Source organism: Rhopalosiphum padi, chromosome 3 (genome assembly GCF_020882245.1).
Source record: "Rhopalosiphum padi isolate XX-2018 chromosome 3, ASM2088224v1, whole genome shotgun sequence".
Lineage (NCBI taxonomy): Eukaryota > Metazoa > Arthropoda > Insecta > Hemiptera > Aphididae > Rhopalosiphum > Rhopalosiphum padi.
In genome coordinates this window covers 55,647,678-55,670,379 of record NC_083599.1, presented here as the reverse complement: position 1 = coordinate 55,670,379, position 22,702 = coordinate 55,647,678, and the positions used below count along the sequence as shown (strand labels likewise).

The 22,702-nt window shown below is 25.5% G+C and overlaps 1 protein-coding gene and 1 long non-coding RNA gene across 2 annotated transcripts; both read right to left on the bottom strand.

Moving 5' to 3' along the window:
* Positions 1-2,673: 2,673 nt before the first annotated feature.
* On the bottom strand, positions 2,674-9,378 carry LOC132927728 (uncharacterized). Its single transcript, XR_009661818.1, has 3 exons — positions 8,795-9,378; positions 4,636-4,829; positions 2,674-2,970 (listed from the first exon to the last, which is right to left on the bottom strand). It is a non-coding gene; the product is annotated as an uncharacterized LOC132927728 (long non-coding RNA).
* Positions 9,379-15,985: 6,607 nt separating this feature from the next.
* On the bottom strand, positions 15,986-21,911 carry LOC132926931 (uncharacterized). Its single transcript, XM_060991357.1, has 4 exons — positions 21,755-21,911; positions 19,521-19,715; positions 17,198-17,340; positions 15,986-16,215 (listed from the first exon to the last, which is right to left on the bottom strand). Exons 1-4 carry the CDS (start codon positions 21,843-21,845, stop codon positions 16,033-16,035), a joined length of 612 nt encoding a protein of 203 aa, XP_060847340.1. The 5' UTR covers positions 21,846-21,911; the 3' UTR covers positions 15,986-16,032.
* Between the last annotated feature and the right edge of the window lie 791 nt (positions 21,912-22,702).

Genomic DNA, 22,702 nt, shown 5'->3' with positions numbered 1-22,702 from the left:
TACCATGTCATAGGATAGATTATTAAGCTTGGCTATTTTAAATATTGAAAGGCTCCAAACTGCTGAAATAGATGCTGTAGATAATATAATAAATATTTTTGCAAACGCGAAAGCCAAAAAAATGAATTTTTACATTAAGAGGACGTTATACCCGCATGTGTTGTCTCTGTCTTATTAATTTAGATTATTGCAAATTTGCGTGCAGTAGAACACATTTTGTGATGTTAGCTTAAAACTTAGATTTTGTATGATATTGTAATTTTTATTTTATTTAGTTAAAAGATATGTATCTAATATTTAATTTTGATAAAAAAAAATTGTGTGTTTTTAATAATTATTATAATACCTATATCTTATAAAAAAAAGACATTTTTTTAAATTCAATTAAAGTTATAATATATTGAAGTTATAAAATATTTGCTTAAACAATGAGTCCATTGAGTATTTGAGTAGGTATACAATATAAACTAAATACTTAGGTAGGTACTTCATAAATATGTAGTGTTGTATAATATATACAACAGTAATAGGTAATAGAAATATAGTTTTATATATTATACATATGCAAACAAATTTATGTATAACATATTTTAAAACCTAAAAAATTTTGATACTTATAGATTGTATGACTTACAACAAAAATTAATCTAGGGAAGGGCCCAATTTAATTACCGTACACGGGCACTTTATTCTGTAGTTGCGGCACTGTCACTTACTAATTACTGTTTAACAGTATACATGATTTAGTCATGTATGTATTAGGTGTAACGTATTTAAATTCCAACTAGTATTTTTTATGGTTTTTTTTTTTAATATAAATTATAATAATAAACAATAAGGATATTATAATTATAATTCAGTTATCTAATGGTACAAGAGTTGGCGAATTCCTTAATGGAAAAGCACTTATTATGCGATACCATAATTATTTTTAAGTTGGGATGTCTCAAAAATATTAAAAAGTAATATAAGGTCCTATTTGGTATTTCCCCGGTGAAATAAAATGATAACTCCTCAATTTCTATATTAAGAAGTGTTTTTTTTAATTCTTTAGTTATTTTTCAGTTTTTCAATGTATTAGGCATACATCGTTTAGTATTAAATTGCTAAACAAAGCTAAAGAAATGTTTGAGAACAAATCCAAATATTACTTTACTAATGTTTATTTATTAATAATTTGTTAAGTAACTATTGTACAATATACACGATAAATACATTTTTTTATTCTTAAATTATGCGTTTATCAATGGTTTGATGAACAAAAATCTGTCTCATCATTGGCAACGTTACATGAATTACCTAATATTTTAATATTTTTTGACATACTTTTTTAAAAACAAAACTTTTCATCCTTTGAATGTATTTTGTGTCTAAATTGAACCAAAATAATGAATTTTGATATGTTATAAGTAATAGGTATATTACATCAATTAAATAAATTAGATGATAAAGTTAAGGTAATTAAATAAAAAAAAATTGATTTATATAATGCATTTATGAGTTATGGTTAAAAAAAGTAAATAACATACTTGAATATTTTTCTGCAAAAAATATTTCTTTTTTTTAATTTGTTTTCGTTTGAATTATAGTTCTCTTCTGCCTTATTTCATAATATGAAAAAATCATTTGGTATTGTGTAGTTAAGCTATTTAATAATAGTATGACTTGGCCTTATAAATTATAATATAATGCATATTGATACTTATTATTAACATTGCTGTAATATCAAAATTAATAGTATTTTAATAGTAAATACTAAATACTAAATAGTATGTTAAAATGTACAAATATAATAAAAATAATATTATTTGTTACCAGTGAAGAACATGTAATTTATTTGTGAAACATCTTTATGAGTAATTTTAAGGTGCATTTAATAAAAATATATATGACTGATGAAGTGACTGAATAATTTAGTTGGTTTAAGCGACAAAAAAATATTAATTTTTCAGGTACTGGGATAGTTGATTTGATAAAAAGTAATTTGTTAATACTGTTATGAATTTGGTTGAAAAATAGTTGAGATTTAGAACATATTTTCATAGACATTTTTAAATAGCAGTAAAAATTATATTAATTAATCAAAATTTAATATATTTAATTTAATTCTATGAATGACTATAATTTTTTTACACAAATATTTGGTGTTTCTTAAATCATATTTTGTTAAATCATATATATACCACCAAAATGTATACACTATACACAGATTCATGCTTTCATTCAAATTAAGTTATAAATATTATTTAAATTTTAAGTTCTGTTAAATTAAAGTACCTATAAAGATCAATCAGATTCTGTTGATCCTTCACAGCCGTGATATATGAAAAAGTGGTAAAAAGCGTAATAGGTATTATTAATAGTAGAAAATATTATGTTTTTAGAGTTTATACTTAGAATCGTATATGCAATAATGATTAATTAATACATTATTTGTCAGTATCGATAATAAGGTTACCCGACTTTTTTTTATTTACTGGGCTATCAACATTATATTATATATTATTATACTAATATGACATGTATTTATGATATTTAAAAAATATTTTTTAGAATATTAACCTATTGTGTTTAATTAATACAATATTGCTTAATAATTAATATATTTTATTTGTAAAAAAAAATATAGATTTTTATACAATAGAAATAGATTTAAAGTACCTCTAGTTAGGTATTATATTTATAATAAGGTTGTATTTTTTATGACATGATAATGATATAAATTACATTAATAAATAATAATAAATATTTATAGTTTGTCCAGTATTTGAGCTTCCTTGGATAACTGAATGGCATTCTCTCCATTGTTCGAATAATAAAAGGTACATATTTACTAAAATCTATAATTATGCAATAATTTACAATGTCCAGTTGGCAAGATGAGATGCCTCGTGATCGGACCAAGACCATTCGTTGTAAAAAAAAATGCCGCATTCCTTGCACAAATATGTTCTATTTAGGACCTTGTCCCTAAAACAAATATTTAATTAATATTAAATGAGAATATTTCAATCACATTTTATTAATATCATAATTCAGGAAAGAAGGATTTAAAATTCTTAAAAAATGTATAACATGCGCTTTAATAAATAGTATAATAAATAATTAAAAAAATAGAAAATATATATATTCAAAAATAGAAAATCGACCTTATTACACTTAATTAAAATGTAAATGTAAATGAATAATAAATAATTATGAATTAATTATATAACGCCCTAAATCTATGTTATTTTTAATATAAACCGTATATTATTTCATACTATTTTATATTTTATAATTCATAACAAATTACAATATTACTAACTTGACTAAAATTATATCGATAACGCATATTTTTAAAACAATTATAACTAATTTTGTATAAATTATTAATTACAGTGAAAACTTTGTATAGTGGACAGTCTCGGTCACCGAAATTTTGTCCGCTATATTATTCAGAGAGGTATTCATAAAGGGGTAAATGTTTAAAAGGAAAAAAATATGCATTATTTTAAATTTAAATTAGTGTTATTAAATTTTAATTTTTTAACGATATATGTAATAATGTATGAATAATAAAAAAAATGTACTTAAAAAGGCACAGATAAAACATACTTAAATACAATTAAATTTGATTAGAAAAAAATCGGTCAGTTTAGTTTGTTTATAACTATGCCGTCTCTGTACAATTTCGTTAATAAGTTATTAATTGGCCAAAATTACTGTAGAAGAGAAAAAATATTGTTGCTTTCCAGTTTCCATCTCTATCGAGGATATGAAACGACTTACGTCCTTTACAACAGCCAATGCATCATGTAAGTCTAAAGACTAAAATTTCTATTTTTTGTGCATCAGAAACCGCTTACGTTTTAAGTTTTAACAAACTCATCGCGTCTAAAACCACAATTAACTAACTAACTAACAAAATGTACAAAACATTTAACATTGGAAGTCAAGACATTGATATTTTCGTCATAATGGTCGTTATTTGACGTAATCTTATCTTGTTGTTCAATAACTTCTTTAAGATGTTTCGATAAAACGGGAAATCGTAAGTTCGAGAGTAGCCGGTAAAAATTGCATACATTAATTCCTACATAATTTGTAATGTGTAAATTCCTATACGTATATAAAAATGAGATATGTAAGTTACTACACGGTAAAAAAAAAGGTAGATAGTATAGATATGTTAGTTAGAGTATTCAACAAACAAAATTAACTTATACATTTAAGTTTCCGAAATAAACCGCAAAAAATATAATTTTTTTTACAATAATGAATTATTATTTTAAAAATATATAGAACAGTATCATCAGATTGATAACTTATAAATTAAGATATCATATTAACGTAATATTTTTTTTTACAATTATTGAATAATATAATATAATATATGCTGTGTAGGAATCTAACACACGAATCTGTTCATAACGTATGGGAACTTAATATGTATTTTTGACCTGCTAGTTCTCGTATAAGAACGTACGCATTCATCCGATAAAAAGCTCTAGTGTTTTTTTGTCTTTGCTTTATCATTGCTTTTAGATTAAGATTAAAATAGATGTCTATTAGAGGAGGTTTCAATGTAAAAATTTCTATGACACAACAAATATATCAGGTATAAAGCCATATAAAAGCTACATAAGTACTTACACTAGAATATATGTCTTACACATATGGCGAGCGTGAGTCCTAGCCTCAGACTCGGTATACAAGGTCTGTTTGCACCTATTACATTTCCAAAACTGTTCATTGATTAATTTTATTAATCGTATTGTCGAACCTCTAGAAGAGCTTCGGACTGCAGAACTATGAAGAGGTTTCGCCATTATTTGTATCAATCAAAACTTCAATGATGAAAGCATAATATGAAACAAAAATTAATAATAATTATTGTTATATTTTTATTCTATTAATATTATAATTCATAAGTTATACAATTTTTCTAAACAACGTATAAAAAATAATTATCGAAATTATTAACCTTTTAATAATATAAAAAAATATGATACCTACTTAATCATTCTTCAAAAATAGGTACTTAATATTTTTTTTAATATTTATTCAAATTAATATTATACATGTATATAGGTACACTGTTTATTTTCATACAAAGAACAACTACCATATTTTTTAAATAATTTGATGTCCTATTTAAAATAATTGAAACAGTTACAATTTTTACTATGTTAGATTCTCTACAAATCGGATGAATGTATGTATATTGGTTTTACAATTTGACACAAAAATCATGTCTGACATTACCTCTAGGATCAGTAAAAATGAATCGATTTCTCACATTCAGGGGCTCTAGTCATCAAAAGAAACCAATTCTTAACATTTTTAAAATAATTAGCAAAATCAAAAGAAAAAAAATTAAGTAATAACGGGATGTTGTGATTTTCAAATAAACATTTTGGGATATTTTTATAAATATTTGGAATTGTCTACTTTTTAGTTTAATTCAATTTAATAATGAAATTTTTATTTATTTTACGAATAAAAAGAACCTTCAATAACACGTCAAAACTACGAATATTTTCTAATTATTTTGTAGTTAAAGGTTTCTAATATTTTCAATTTTAATTGCTAAGAATTTAAAATCTTGTTATTATTATTATTTATTGAATCATCATCAATCACAATATGGTAATTACTACTTATCGGTTATCACCACTGCCTTTCTTAACGTGTCGTGGTTTAAAGAAATTATGAATTAAAATTTATTAAAACTATTATAAAAACTAGGGATAAAAATAATAAAATCGAAGAGGAAAATATTAATAAGTATAATAGTACAAAGCATTTAAATTGAAAGTATATTTTTCCATGTAGGTACGCATAAAGGATTTTTTTGTATAAGTACAATGCGTCAATTAATTTATGGGAAAATTAGTAATACATCAGATGTAATTATAAAAGTATCAAAATGATCTGTTGGCTGTTACATTGAATAAAACCAATTTATTTTTAATTATTAAATGTTAAATGCCACCGATCTTAAAATATAATGTTAATGGTTAAACGATCGATCCACATCATAATTGGAGTATATTTGAAGCGTGTAATATCTGAATGCGATAATTCCAAAATTTTAGAATTGTGTCTGTTAATCATTATTTCGTCGATTGTTTTATAATCAATAAAGCCTTGATTTTTTTCTGTAATAGTATGAATTTTCTTTTTAACAACATCTCATATTTGTCCACTTACGAGTTTTAATTTTTCTATCGCTAATTCGACAATTTGTATACTATCATTTAAAGATATATTTTTTGTTTCTAATTTTGGAATTGTAAGTGCAACAAAACTGATTTACAAAATTCATTAACGTATTGAGAAAATTTAGACGCAATGGTTTTACTAATTTTTTGGCATTTTTCAAGTATCAATGTCACATATTATATTATATCAATTTACAACATTTTTATTTTTCTGTAGGTACGTACAATTACGATTACAGACTACAGCCAAACACTAACTATAAAAATATATTGCTATTACCTATGATAGTCAACCGTTTACTAATATATACTATATTAATAATAAAATTAAGATTTATTACACATTGCATTTCATGGAAAGAAGATTGGAAAGTATGAGCAATATAATGACTGAAAATATAAATCAATACAATATAGAGTGATAAATGGCTGGTTTTGTTCACTGCAACATGGCTTAAAAAAGAATGTTTATTCATTCATATATTAATATCTTTAAAAAATATTTACAAAATAATGAAATATGTAAAATAAAATTGTCGTTATTTTAATATGAATGATTTAAATCGTGAAAATTTCTTAATAAATTTTAAATATCTTGTTTTGATAAAAATATGCATTTACATATAAATCCAATACTAATTAGTATTATTATTATTAAACAACTAATAACATGAAATACATAAAAACTATATATTACATTACTATTGTATGGGTTTAGGGTTAACTAGAATGTTTTATTTGGGTTTTGGTTAATACGTGTGTTTAGGAAAAAAATAATTTTCTTACATGGGTGTCGGGTTTTCGATATTTTTGGGTGTAACATGATAGGCCATTGTAAACTCTCCCGGGTCTTCAGTACTACATTTAATAAAAATCATAAAATAAATCTAATATAAATTAATACCTTTAGTTTCTAATTGCTATGAGCTATAATATTATAGTCAAAATACAATAAAAAATTAAAATTCATAAAATAAATCTAACATACAAAATAAAAACAAAATATATAATAAAATAAAAATGTTTAAATTTAATTTTTTTTGATAATAGAAACACACAGATTTAAAAAAACTTATGATATCTATTTCTAATCTAATATTTTTTGAGATATAGTATTTTCATTATTTTTTTGTATTACAGTTTTTACTCGTTTTGTTTAATTTATTACAACTTTGAATTTTAATGTATATTTCAGTTTTCAAATGTTGACCCAGGAGAGCTTACATATTTCTTACAGGTAACCATAATGTTGATCCGGGAGAGTTTGCTATTTTTAAAAATCGGGAGAGTTTACCACCGCCCAACACAATGTTGTGCTCGTCTTACCTTTTTATATGCGAAAAATGCAACACGATTACGATCAAGTAATTAGCATGATAAAGCCCGTCTTACCTTTTTACCTGTAAAAACATCACGATTGTGCTCGAGCCTATAATATAAGTACTGTCCTTAATAGCATTATAAACATTTGTAATATTTTGTTTCATAAACTTATTTTCCCAATACGTATAAAGTAAATACTAAAATTTCTAAAATTGTATAAGTATTTATTTTATACATATTGGGAAAATACATTTATGGAAAAAAAAATGACAAATGTTCATAATGCAATGTATTAATAAAGTACCTACCTCTATACGGTCCAATTTGGTTAACACAGTAATCAGTAACATTATTATTTGATTCGATAAGAGAAACATTTTATTTTGTACTTATTATTAGTGTAGGTAAAATAATATACAGGGTGATTCTTTTATCACGAACCACTCATTATTTCAAAAAGTATTCATGTTTTTGAAAACATTTTTTTACATAGTTTTAAATTGTTAAAAATACAACGTTTTTATTAAAAAATTATATTTTTAAATATTTTTTATCCTTTTGCTTTTTTTTAAGTTTTTACTTTTTTGAATGACAACATAGTTTTAATTTCATATTCCAAAATAAAATATTTTGATACATAAAAGTCAAATTTAGACGAGTAGTTTATGAGTTATATGTATTTTAAGTTTTGTTACGCGGAGTGGTGGTACAGGGTAACCACGCAAAATGTTTGTCCACTACTCCGCTTGTCTAAACTTTAAATACGTATAACTCAACTACTCGCCCTAAATTCGATTTTTATGCATCATAATACTATTAGAAAAATATTCTGGTTTAGAATATGAATATAAAATGTTGTCATTCAAAAATGTAAAAAACTTAAAAAATATAAGGATAAAAAATATCAGAATTATTTATTAACACGTCCATTATACTGCAGTGACTCACTCGGCGCCAAATATCGCGCGAACAGCTAATTGGTAGTCACGTACTAACCTTGTTAATACTAAATATACACCCCAATAGCCCGACCGATGCAAAGTAAACTTGTTTACAAATTCAAAAATCTTAACATTTTTTTTCGATCAAATTACTAGAGGTACGTTATTAGTGTTGTTAGCTACGTTAATAATCGGTCTTTCAGGTCGTTTTGATGAAACATATAGATACAGGGTTTGCAATAGCGTTGACGATAAAACTGTCCCAACGATACTAATAATCTAATATGATAAAATTAAAGTAAGTTATGGATTAGTCGTACTTACCGAATAGGTCTGTGAATGATATATATATATGTCTGCGAGTAACGTTCGACTGTAGAGTAAAATCGGCAATAATTGTTGAATCGAACTGCTGTGCTGGACTGGTTTTACTGCGCATTTGCTATGCAATTAAAAGATAATCAGTAGAGTTCGGATGACACAGCGTCGTGACTCACGAGAATGGTATTTCCTGTTTTTTGAAAACTCCGCTTAGATAATTGTAGAAGGGAGTTTTGGAAGACATTTCTGATCATTAATCGTACTATCGACTATTGACATTTGACAACAAAACCGTTGTCGAAGAGTATAATTACAATCTTAATGCGTTCAAATTCCACAGTCGTTTAGTCACGATAAAATGCGCTCAGCGACGGTTCGACTTTCCGACGACTTCAATATGTTGTGGTCGTCGTGTTCATCACACGCACATAAATATTATATACGTACCCGTGTGCCTACGTAAACTTTTACACTAATATATAAGATATATAGGTATACGCATACCAACCCAACTTATATACATTGTGTGTCATCCTTTTTGATAAAAAGGTTTATTTGAATTCTACTTTTTTAAACTGCACGACTGTTTGTCGTTTTCCGGTATATAACAACTATATAATATGTACCGGTAACCGGTTAATATCATACACGACGTATCGCACGCGCACGTTTTTGGTTTACATTGATTGAGTTCATACGGCGCCATATCGGCGAGGGAAGCGCGCCATCGTCGGAGTGGCGCCTACGCATTTAACCAATGTAACCGAAACGCGCCCGTACGATACGTCGCGTGTGATAATGATACGCGCCCATGTGAAACGGCCTAATAAACTAACTACTTATCTTGGGCTGTTAAAAGACATTATTACAAAATTACCTTTTGAGGAATTATACGTAATTGAAGTTATTTTTTTTCGAATTAAATTACCAAATATTATTCGTCGCTTTATTTTTTTTTTTTTTTTTTTTATTTAGAAAACATTTTAAAAACCATTTGATGATATATACAATATGTTATGATAATATACTTGAGTTCGATTTTCTAACGGTAAAATATTTGTTTATAATACCTGTGTGACAAAACATTTTATTTTTAATAAGTAATTATTTTTGTTTTATGTTATAATAATTTGGAGAATGCATTGTTTTTAAAATAATTAAATTTATGCAAATTATAAGAATACCTAATGTGTTTTAATAATCGTTGTCTACTTAGGTTTTTAAATTAACATTTTACAAATTCCATATTGTTTCTTGTCGTTATACACTTATTGAATGTATTGATAATATAATTATTAAAATCCTGTGATATATACAATTTAAACAAATTTCAATTGAAATTAAGTTGTTTTTTAACACAAAAGTATTAAGTAATGTAACAACTAAATAAAAAAATAAAAGTGATTTAAGAATAAATTAATTTAAAATTTTTAAAGGTAATTCATAGAGTAATTTAATTACTAAAAAGAAAAGTATCTTCTCCGATATTGTCTATCTAAATCTAAATCTTCCTAAATCTGTCTGCGTTGTGTACTTGTGTAGTATATTTAATATTATATTCAGTTTGAAAGACTATAACTATTATTACAGTGCATTTCAAATCGAAATGACACATCGTTACGGCCAGCTATTAGTTACTTATAAATTGTTCGTAATGAATCTAAAAAAATTTAAAAATCCTATAAAATATGAACGAATTTTTATTTTATATAGACATTTTATTTGGACGAAATAACTTATATTATCAACACATAATACTTGATATTAATTAATTATAATTAAAAAAACATTCGTGTGGACTTAAAACTTTATGAATTTTACAAAACGCAATGCAATTTTCAAAATATATAGATTACTTTGTATATAATAATACTTACTTTATATACCATGGACTTTTTCAACTCGTTTTATAGGGCATGGACCAATTGCGCCTAAAACAAAATTTTTATACTAGGATCAATATACCAATTGCGCTGCATATATTTTAGGGTCAGTGTACCAATTGCGCTCTTTATATTTTACGGTCAATATATCAATTGCGTTTGTATTCAAATTATATTATTCTAATTGTCATGCTCAAATTATTATTTAAAAAATTATTATTATTCTTAAAACGTGCAAAATACAAATATCATGATTACCTTAAACTCAAAATCGTATTATTATTATTATATCATTATGATTTAACCACCTAGTCTCTTATTATTATTAATATTATTTTATTTTAATTTTCATTAACTAAACTGTATAAAGCCTATACGTATCACAGACTTGGAAGACTTTTACTTTTAACTCGCAAAAAAATCGGTTATTAAGTTTCCTTAGGTAATGTAAAATATATTGAGCGCAATTGGTCTATCGACCCTAACATTTTTAGAGCGTTTAGGTAAGCGGTGTAGTAGACCTATATTTGATGTTTTTACCTTTTCTCCTCCCACAATAAACCATGATAAGTTTACTCATGTAATTTATTATAATTTTCCGTCTGGTTCGGTCAACTCGTTCCGCCGCGGTGTTTATCTGTAACCCTAAAACCGGTCGACTGTTCTGACGTAATATAGCTGCCATTACTGCATACATAATATATCCGAATACACATGTGTCTCGAGAGTAGGTTATATCTACGTGACGTCCAGTATTATATTTTACCACGCTTAATTTTTTCATCTAAAAACACACAAATAACAACGCATTATAAAAAGTCTAATGGATAATATTATTATTATTGACCCTTTTCTTAAGAGCGTTTACGATTTGTTCGAGGTCACACAGTGTACGCATACAATTTATAATGGTCATACATATTATATTATAGGAATAGAGGGGTCTCCAAAGTGTATTACTTGAAATAAAAAATGCGTTGCTCAATCAAATTTAAAATTATGAATTAATTGTCATGTATTTTTACTTTTTTTAGTATTAAAAAAATACCTGTATAATAAATTGTATCTGTCTTACAAACAAACACTATACTATATTTGTTTTCAGCAGTTCCAATTGTATGTAGTAATAACCTTTAATAATAAAGTCTATCGACTTTTTATTAAATCTATACTTAGCAAAAATGTTTTCTGTTTAAAAATTAAAATTTTGTAAAAACCCATATAAAAACGAAGACAATGTTCTTACCTTTAAATTTGATATTTGGTAAATTCACTCTAAATATACAAAAAATTGAAATTGCCAAACACAAATTTGCTATATCGTACGTTTATAATACTGACATAACTCACGCTTGAATGTGGGGTAGAACTGTTATTATATTTATTAAAAATATTAATAATATAAAATAAAAATAGTTGTATCGTATGATACACCGTTTTCAACGAAGCATATATGGCAATCCTGAAAAAATATTTTATTATTTATTACAATATCATGCTCTAAAAGTTTAAATATTAAACATATTTTTATGAAAATTGATTTGAGAATATGCCACTATTATAATTATACATACAAGTCCGGAGTCGACCAAAAATGTACCTTTCCCTTATCGGACAAAATAAAAATTTCAATAATAATAATATATTAATATTATATATTATATTACCTTAAGTGTATGTTATTGTTATACATAAATAAAGTTATTAAAAATATAAACTGCATGAAATGTGTAGTGTGTACAATATATCTATTGTAATTTTTAAGTTTTAATTATTCCATTATATTAACGAAGTTAAGTATAATTTTAAATTCATATACAAACATTTTATCGTAAATCCAAGTACTTTTGTTTACTTACTTTAAATAATATGTATTTATCAATTTGATGCAATTGAATTGATTCAATTATTGTTTTTAATTAATTTGAAATAATTCTTATGTAATTTATTATAAACTAATAGTTTTTAATGAAATTCATAATTAATTGAAGCAAATTTGAATATCAAGAAATCAATGTAATACAAATTTAGATTTTAAGAAATGTTTTTTTCGAGTGATAAACAAATATAAACATATATAACTTTTGTTAAAAATAATTATTTTATTGTAAATTTATAAATTATTTTTTAAATCACAATAATTTTATTAAATAGAAAATTATTAAAAATCAAACTCGATGACCATCGATAAAATAATTAATGACAAATATTAATATTATCGACTCGATATGTATAACATAAATTATATATTATTAAACTTTTTGTTTTGGTCAAAAAAGGAATTAACCTTTTTTAAATTTCGTCGAAAAGTGAATCGGCCGAAATAGGAATAATACGTTTTTAGTTGAAAATGGCCATGCCTATACATATACGGATAATCTTGATTTAAATACCCATCTTATAAGCAGGTACAAAAATACTATAAAAAATTCTATATCTATTGAATTGTTACAATCGTTGATGATGAAATATAAAAAAAAAAATGAAAAAGTTCTCTAGTTATTATTCACTTTGAAAACGATATTATAAAAACAACACTATACTTTTCATTTCTAAAAATGTGTATAATTATTTATTATCGTATATTTGAGATAGATAGGGATTAAAATTAGTTCTTCACTTCTTTATAGTGTAGTGTCGTTCGACACGGTCGCAGTAGTACAAAATAGTTATAAAGTGTTATATTATTTTAATTATTATACCTAGGTACGTCGAAAGCAATCGACGTGGACGACAGTATGACACACTGGTTCTTAACTAGTGGTTCGTTAGCTCATCGCAAGTGTGTATGTAATATGCACAAATGTACACGGTGTTTTTAATTAACGTGTATGTTGTGTGTGTGTGAACGATATATTATAACGTTTATATATATATATACGAATTTTTTTTCAGCTAGTGACACGTATTCGGTCATGTTTTATTGTAAAATAAACGTACTTTGCACAAATGAAAAAAATAAATTAAGATTAATTTGAAAATTTCAAGTTGAAAAATGCAAAAATTTTTTGTAGAGATCTGTTGTGTGGCAAACGCAATGGCAGGTACTTTTAATTTTATTTATACATTTTATACATGTTATTTTTGATTATTTATTATACAAATATACATTTTTATTTTTTTTTTTGTAATCGCTTTTATTATACAGGGTAAGTGCTACTCGGGACCGAAGACCCGATTGTAGGCTATTATATACAAACCAGTCATACACATTTCGTCTGAAACGTCACAAGGCAGGGTAGCCGGCTGTCGTTCTTAGTATAGTGTTCGTCGGACCCAAAGACGTATGCGAAACCATAGATGGAACTATAATATCCTGTTCGTGAACATAACGGGACTTGACCACAACTACCGCCAGATCATGATTTGAATAACTACCACCTGTTCGACGAATTTCGTGTTCCCTTGATCGTGGTCGTATAACATAGTCACAAGCTTGTGTTCGAGTATCTAGTTCAGGCCCATACGCAAAATTTCATAAAGAATGGGTGGTAGGGGGTTGAAAAATCAAAAAATGTATAAAATAGATACACAGTAATTAGTAACTATAATAAATAACATTATACATTTATATTTATTATACATTTTGTAAGTATATTAAAAGTGGTTTTTTTATCAATGCATACTATATAAAATAGTATTGATTATAATTTATCATGTTTGGTACTTATTGTTTTTTAGACCGATTTTGTTATATTTTTTATTTATTTACTAATGTTATAATAAAATCTTATTTTTTGCATGTATTGTGTACACCAAAAATACGTTTTATAAATGAAAAAAAAAATATTTATTTTTAACAAAATTTTAATTTCACAAACTTTTTTTAAAGAACCATCAAGTTTGTTAAATAGAAGTTCCATTTTATTTAAATAAAAAAATATAATTTGGATTCAATCTAAAAACTATTTTTAATATATAGTTAACATAAATAGGTACATTTTTTTTTAGTAACCAACTGATTCTAGTAAAAATATTAACTAAAATGTATCTATTAATGTTTCAAAAGAAACTGATTAAACTTGTAATTCTGATGTTAACATTGCTAGTTGTAGTTATGTAGCTATTAAAGGAAAACAAAATTTGATACTGGATTATGTTTTTGAAAAATTAGATTGTGTTTAAGGTAGAAAAATGGTGAGGTGTAGTATATGCTATCGCCATTAACAAACTTTAAAATTGTTTGTCTATCCTGGTGACTGGGAGGAATTACTTAAAAAACAATTAGTTTATTCAAATACAAAGGATTAAATGCAATTAATTACCTTATTTTTTTTCCGCCAAAAAAAAACAAGGAACGGGTGATGGGAACTGTTTACAACCTAACCTAACCTTACATAATATTGAGTTACAAAGTAAAATGTTACAAATCAGAAAAAAAATTCATAATTTGTATGTGTCTGATAGTCTTTTAAACTTATTCAATATTCATCATGACGCGATTCAACACATTTTGACTTATTTCAGTGATCGTTTAGATACTTCTGCATTATCAGAGACCAGAGTTAAAACCTTTAAAATAGTTTAGTGAATTTGTTACTTCTGGTGAACTTAAAAATTGTCACAGATTCATTTTCCCAGATTATCAGTTAATAGGTTTTATTGTATCGTATCAAGAGGCTTTCACGATTGAAGAACTTAAAAGTCATATTTCAATAAATATTTTAAAAATTGTGTAAAAAAATAAAAGCTGGAAGTCACTTAGTACTTCACGGGTATATTATAAATTTTATTATGTACAATTTAATAATTTAAGCCTAACATTTTTATTATTTTTATTATTATAGGCCAGAATATTTGCCGCTAACCTCATTCTGTAGATGTAGAACAGTTAATTTCCTATTACAACATTATGAAAACCTCAAAAAGAAGTTATTTATCACCAGAAAACATTAAAAATTCCCTTTATATTTGATTTAATATGGTTAATGTCAATAATTTCAATCCACAACCAGCTGTATTAATATGGTTAAAAAATAAAGATGGACATAGGTACCAAAAAACATACTAAGGACACACAACAAGAATACTATGAAAGTGTTTTTCTCGAATCTAAACGTCAAAGACACCAACATTTATGAGAAGTTAATACATATATGATGTTCTAATAAAGTTAATATTCAAAAGTATTTATTTTTGAAAGTTCCTTTAATTTGGTAAAATTTTACTACATTATTTTAAAGCCATTGCTTTAAAACTAAAAGGTTAAAAATTAAAATATAATAAAAAATACAATATGTTAATAATATATTTAAGTAAATTAAATCAATATTTTGAGTAAATTAATAATTATTTTATTTTATTCACAGTTGTGTAAAAATATATTTAATATGTATATACATTGTTCTTTAATTCATATTAAGTGTAATAGCGATACTTATAATAATGATATCTATTTAACCTCATTAAAATTGACCCGTTGTTTGACTCGGACATCTTCGGTTTTGGGTATAATAACATTTCTGATAAACCATTACATTTGACGTTGTCACTTATTGCCATACGAAACATCGTCGAATTTCCTTTTGCATTCTCGAAAATCTGCATTATAAGAGAACGAGAGAAACGAAAACAAAATTAATTAATTTAATAATATTGCGAGAGAAAACTCAAATTAGAAGAAAGCACATATCCCGGGTCGAAGAGGCTAATATTCAGTAGTCAGCTCAAAATTATAACAAGTTTTGTTCATATGTTTTCAATAACTTCACACATTTTGAAATGTATTATTATACAAATTATATAAAACGTCTAAGAAAAAAATGAAAATAATCATGAAACATAAAACATGCAGTGAATAGCTACAGAGTGCTGATATGAATAAATACAGTTAATATGGAAACAATTTATGAATTACAATAATAATTGAAATCAAATTTCTTGACGGGCCACAGCATACAATATTATATATAATTCAAAGTTAAACACTACATTAATAATGAAAATACTAATTTCAAAATACAAAATTATCAATATCATTTATTATTATTTATTTGTAAATATGTTTAGATTATTTTGCCGTCAAATATATAAATATTAAATATACACAAATAATTTATTTAATAAACTAATTGGCGATTTATTTTATACCTGTTCGAGCAGACCAAACCAATAAATAAGGTTTTTGTTATCAGATTAATTTTCAGCAAGCCACCACGGACGAAAAATTACTTTATCGCGTTAATCTTAGCAAAATGCTTGCGATGTGGTTGTTAGCATTATAAATAAACACTCCCGACAGTGAGACGCTCGATGCGCGTAAACCACAACCATTGGTCATCAATTTGCACTGAAGCTCGTGGCCTAAGGTCACTCTGTTTGAGATAGAGTAAGTATACTAGAAATTATTGTAATAGTAATGTAGTAATACATTTGAAAACATGTTCAAATAGACTCCACGGAATTGAAAAAATGAAATAACTAATCTGAAGTTAATTTAATTACAAATTAAAATATATTTCCAGATCCACCAGCGGGCAAAATCAATTGTTGGCGTAATAATATAAGTACATTAGACACTTACGGCACATTTTATATTTATTTTGCCTGTAGTTTTGGTGGCTGGGCCGTATAGCCTTACGTACACACGTCCCTTGTCGAAGTCATCTGACGGCGAAGGTGGTTTTAACACACAGTTAAAATGGTAATGTTCCATATCTGTATAGTCTATGCGATCAACAGAACAAATACACGAGCTTGATGAATGTGGTATGATGTGTTATTCTTAAATCATGTTTATACATTATAATACTTAGTGATGAGTGAGTCTCCACAAATGTATTTAAATTATAACAAAATAATAAATATTATTATTTATGGTTTAAAATTGAAATATGTAGATACGTCCAAACTTGAACTTCAAATGTTTATAAAAATTAATTGTGTATAGGTGTTTTAAAAATGTTTATACCACTTATTAGGAAAAATTATTTGTAATTTCGAATTAAATTTTTAAGGATTTTGCAAAACATTTTTAATCGTAATTTTCAGAAATAAAACGAAAATTTCAAATGTCTATAAAACAAATAACTCGAAAAATGTCAAAATATTTTAAAAATTATTATCTAAACTTTTGATAAATTGGTGAATATTTCGAGCATTTGTATACTAGTTTTTAAGTCATAATAAAATATAAAAACCATTTAAGAAGAAATAGTGTTATTAAACATAGTATATAATTTTCTTATATAGTATAAGAAATTCTAACATAATGAACATTTCGTGAAAATTTAAGCCATCTTCAATTAGGTATTTGTTTTTGAGTAACACTAAAAAACAAATCAATTTTTAAAAAGCACAAACTAGTTCCAATTTTCTATCAGAAATTACCCTTCAAGTTTTCTATCAAAGAATTATGCAACTACTTATCATATACCTATATACACACAAAAAAAACACATAATTATAAAAATACATTTATTGTTCCACTCAGAATCTAAAATAGAAATATTTACGCGAAAACAGTTTTTAACAAAATAAATGATCTTATTTTGTTGGAATTGATATCGAATAAGTGTAGATACTTGAAATTTGTATTACATGTTTAATAATAATGTTTATATTAAAAATTTCTATGCATCATAAAATTTTCTCTAAAATTATTTTGTCTTTTTGAACTTTTTATAAACATTTCTTTTTTTAGTTAATTTTTTCCACAAATTTCAATAAAAATCTTATTTTTAAATTGTATTTGTTTGAAAAAAAAGCTTGAAAACTAAGTACAAGATTAAATTTCTTTTAGTCATTATTACTGCAATTAAAATAGTTAAAATTGATTTGTTGCTTCTTTATATGAATATCGTTAAAAAAAAATTTTACTAGGTCAAAAATTTGAAAATGTATCACATGCTTCCTCATAAGTTGTAATTATAGCTATTTAAAAACATTCAAGATAATATTTTTATTCGATTGATAAAAAAAATTTATTATACTCATTTGAGGTTTGAACTTCAAATTTTGCAAATAATTTTGTAGATAAAAAATTATAAAATGTTTAATATTTATAACAAAAACTTGAAAATATTTAATACGAGATTCCTTGTAAGCAGTTCATACTGAAATAGAAAAACAATAAACAATATTTTTTTGTTTAAATCTGAAGTTCAGATTGTATTGGTTCACGATCATATTTAAACCGTTGTACAGTAATATAATCAATACAATGTTTTTGACAAAAATTAATACAATTATCCCAATTTCTAATAGCAAAATAAATTACACATAGGTAAGTATATTGTCCTAAAATATAATTTGTATTATTATAGGCTAATCATCTTCGCTCAGAATTATTTTTTGTATGCAATGATTTAATATTAAGTACATTAAAATTTAATACATACCTACGTTTCAGTGACTTAATCAATGATGAAGTAAATACGACACTTACTAGTTACTAGGTACCTACACAACAGATTGGTTACACATTCGTTCCTTTTTTTTTTTTAAATTTAAAATGAATTATTTCAGTTTTAACTAAAATTTCTATAAATTTATAAAAAAAATTGTATTATTATTATTTCTGTTTTTATGATAGATAATCGATCAAGGATAATAGTAAATGTTGTTAAATGTAAAAACATACTATCATATACTAATAAATTATTTCTTACGGGTAGGTATTTGGATAAATTGTCTTGCTTGGACTGAGTTGGACAATATAATTTTAGTGCACGTCAAATATAAAATAGATAGTAAAAAATATAAAACAAAAAATTTAATTAATGCACATCTATTATACATGTAATACTGCTAATGAACTAGAATAGTTTCTTAGAGTCGTGGGAGCAGCGATGAATCCTGTATTTTAGCTACTAAAATTAAAAATAATATTAATTTATTACACATACTATGCTCACGGCAACGTATCCCGGTGCGTGGTAAATTGCTGAGCCACAAGCTAAATGATTGTCTCTTGCTGATAATATTGAATTGAATGTAGGCACAACCACTGACCAGTGACGTATTCGATTTCATAACAGTAACTTGATAATACTGTGAGTATCCACTCTGCTCCGGACATTTTCCTTGGATACCCGGAGGAACTGTAACACATAAAACATTGATGAAATTAGTAGATTTGTCGTTTATAGTTGTTAAGGGTTGTTTAAAAAAAAAAATCAAACTCGATAAATGATGTTTTAAAAAATAAACAATCACTCCTGTCGTATAGGTAAATAATAAATATTACGAAAACGAGTATACACTACACATTATCATTTCTAATATCATATTCAGATATTCTCAATTATTCAATTATTCGTGGTAGTTTGATACGGTAGTGCGATAAAATTTATTTTATACATCCCATCACGCGCCACGTACAAACTAAAATCCACTTTGAAGATCTAATTGTAAATAAAATAAATATCTCGAATAATAATAATCAAAATAATATGATGTGAAGAATATCGCTAATATCGCTGATATGGATAACAAGTACTTCACAATCATTGCTGTCGGTCGGAATTTCTTTACCTAACTATATTATTAGACGTGAACATCGAACTCGTCGCGCTGTAAATACAAAATCGCAGGTCGCCTTCGAAAATGTGCCATGAGAATATTATCGCACTAAAATAATATTAATTAATATACTATTATTATAATATTACCGTCGGTGCCGCTGCCACTGCGGTCCGTCTCAATCTTATATTATAAAACCTATAATCATAAAACGATAATAACGATACTTTTATAACCCGCATGAAAAAATATAGACCATCAAAATTTGTATTTAGTTACTATAAGAAGTATAATTATTGAGAATATAATTTTATTTTAAAATGTACTTAAGGAGTGCGGTCGCACCATCGCACCTTAGCACGAGCCGCCACTGAATTGTTTTGTATAGTTAACATATACCATTGCCATTGTTCATACATAAGACATACTTTTAAGTAAATCTAACAAATTAATTTTTATTAAATTTAATTGGGCACTTATTAAATAGTAAATACAAGTTAGGTGCAACTAACGCGTATTGGCGCATTACCTATAATAATGTATTATTATTTATTACTATTGTTATTGTACTTAAACCTATTAATGTCCTCTTCCTAAAAATTAAATTCATTATCGTAAAAATAAATAAATTAATATTAAATTACAATGTAGACGGACAGACGGTACACTGCCTGATTGTTTAAACTATTTATAAATATTATTTTTTGAATAAGTTATAAGATAAATTATGACACTTAACGATTATTATTAAGCCAGAAAAAATTATATTTTATTAAATATATTTTGGCTCTCTCCTTACTGTCTTATATTTTTTTATTTATAACAATAAATTAAGGAAAAATATATCTTACACAAGGTTTGGTCTTTGGTGTGAGAACTTTAAACGTCATTAGGGTAACGTTTATTCTACTGTAATGTCAGTTATTATATTATTTATAATTTCGATTAATTTAGAAATTAATTACTAAAAATAAAAAACTATTCAAATAATTTTTTGAATACAAAAAAATGTTAAAATGAAAAATGTATACATAAAATTTAAATAATTTTTCTTTATTTCCCTATTATTATATAGAGTATAGACAGGGTTCTATTAATAAAACTTACTTTACACAACGAGCCTGTGGAAAACTGTTGCAGAAATTTAAATATTTAATATTTGTTCTATTTTATTTTGTTTTTTTTTTTAATATTTATGTATTTATTTAATTTATTTAAATTGTTAACATGAGTGGCAAATATAATTTGCCTTTATAAATTAATTTAGGTAAATTCTTTATAATGTATTAATACAAAATAATATTTAAATATTAACTAAAGAATAATTAAGAATTAAGGATCCAATCACTTAGTTTTAAATAATGCTCAAGTTATTCCTCTGTAGTATTACAATATGTAAACTATTATACAAAACAAATTGTAAGGATCACAGTTGTAATAGAAATAAATTTAAAAGCAAAATCATTATAATAATAACAATAATAATGAGTTTAAAATAATATTTAAAATGCAATAATATCTTTTCATTTATAATAAATTATTAATAGTAGTAAGTCGAATAATAATAGCAATAAATTCTAATAAATTACGAAATGAGAAACTTCTTATAAGATCATACCTTCCATCATCTCTTCGTCGAGGTTCGAGTTCACAGCCACAACGAACATCAACGGAATTATCAGTACTGCTAGTACTACTATCGATCTCATGGTGGTCTACGAAAAAATCAGGACAAACCGTAAAAACAAAATAAAAATATCTAGAGCGATAGACGGGTCTCGAGAAAGACGTATATATACGAGTGAACTAAAAGAAGTCAACACAATGATGGCGAGACATCTTCCGAGAGCTATTTTATATAAGCTACCTCCACTGCTCCCTCTACCAAGTCTACCAGCAGCATGTTATATAGATGACATCACAAACACAGATAGCTGTTTGGTCGCCGCGACAAATCTTACGACGTATGGGCAGTTGTTTGCCGCGACTCGCGTGGACTTTGATTAGGTTACCAAAATATAATAATAAATTATTATGACAATAAATCAATGGTGAATTCTCAATATATATAATAATACGACACTGTTGAAAAGTATTACAAATATAATATTATAACAACACGGGGCCCCAAAGTAATAATAACATATCAATTATAACATAAATAATTAATTTACCTTTAAGGCAAAAAGGGTATAATACAATAAAAAAAAAATAGACCTGATATCCTGCAGTAGTGGTGTCGATCCAACTTCCCGGGTCCGAGTTGGCAATCTTCCTTGGTGTGATGAAATGCTCGGATTAATTTGACGACGTAGCAATAATATAATATTATAATAAATATATACATATATATATAGAAAATACGGTCGCGGCGGTTACCGTATATAATTAAAAAAATCGACTTATGACCCTCAGTTTGAGAAACGCTGGTATAGTTAAAATAGTAACAAAAATATCAAGCATATTAGAAGTATAACTACGAAAATATATTTATTATTTATTAAACATTTGGATAAATGTTCAAACAAAAAGATAAATAAAACAACATTGAGATTATAAGTGTTAT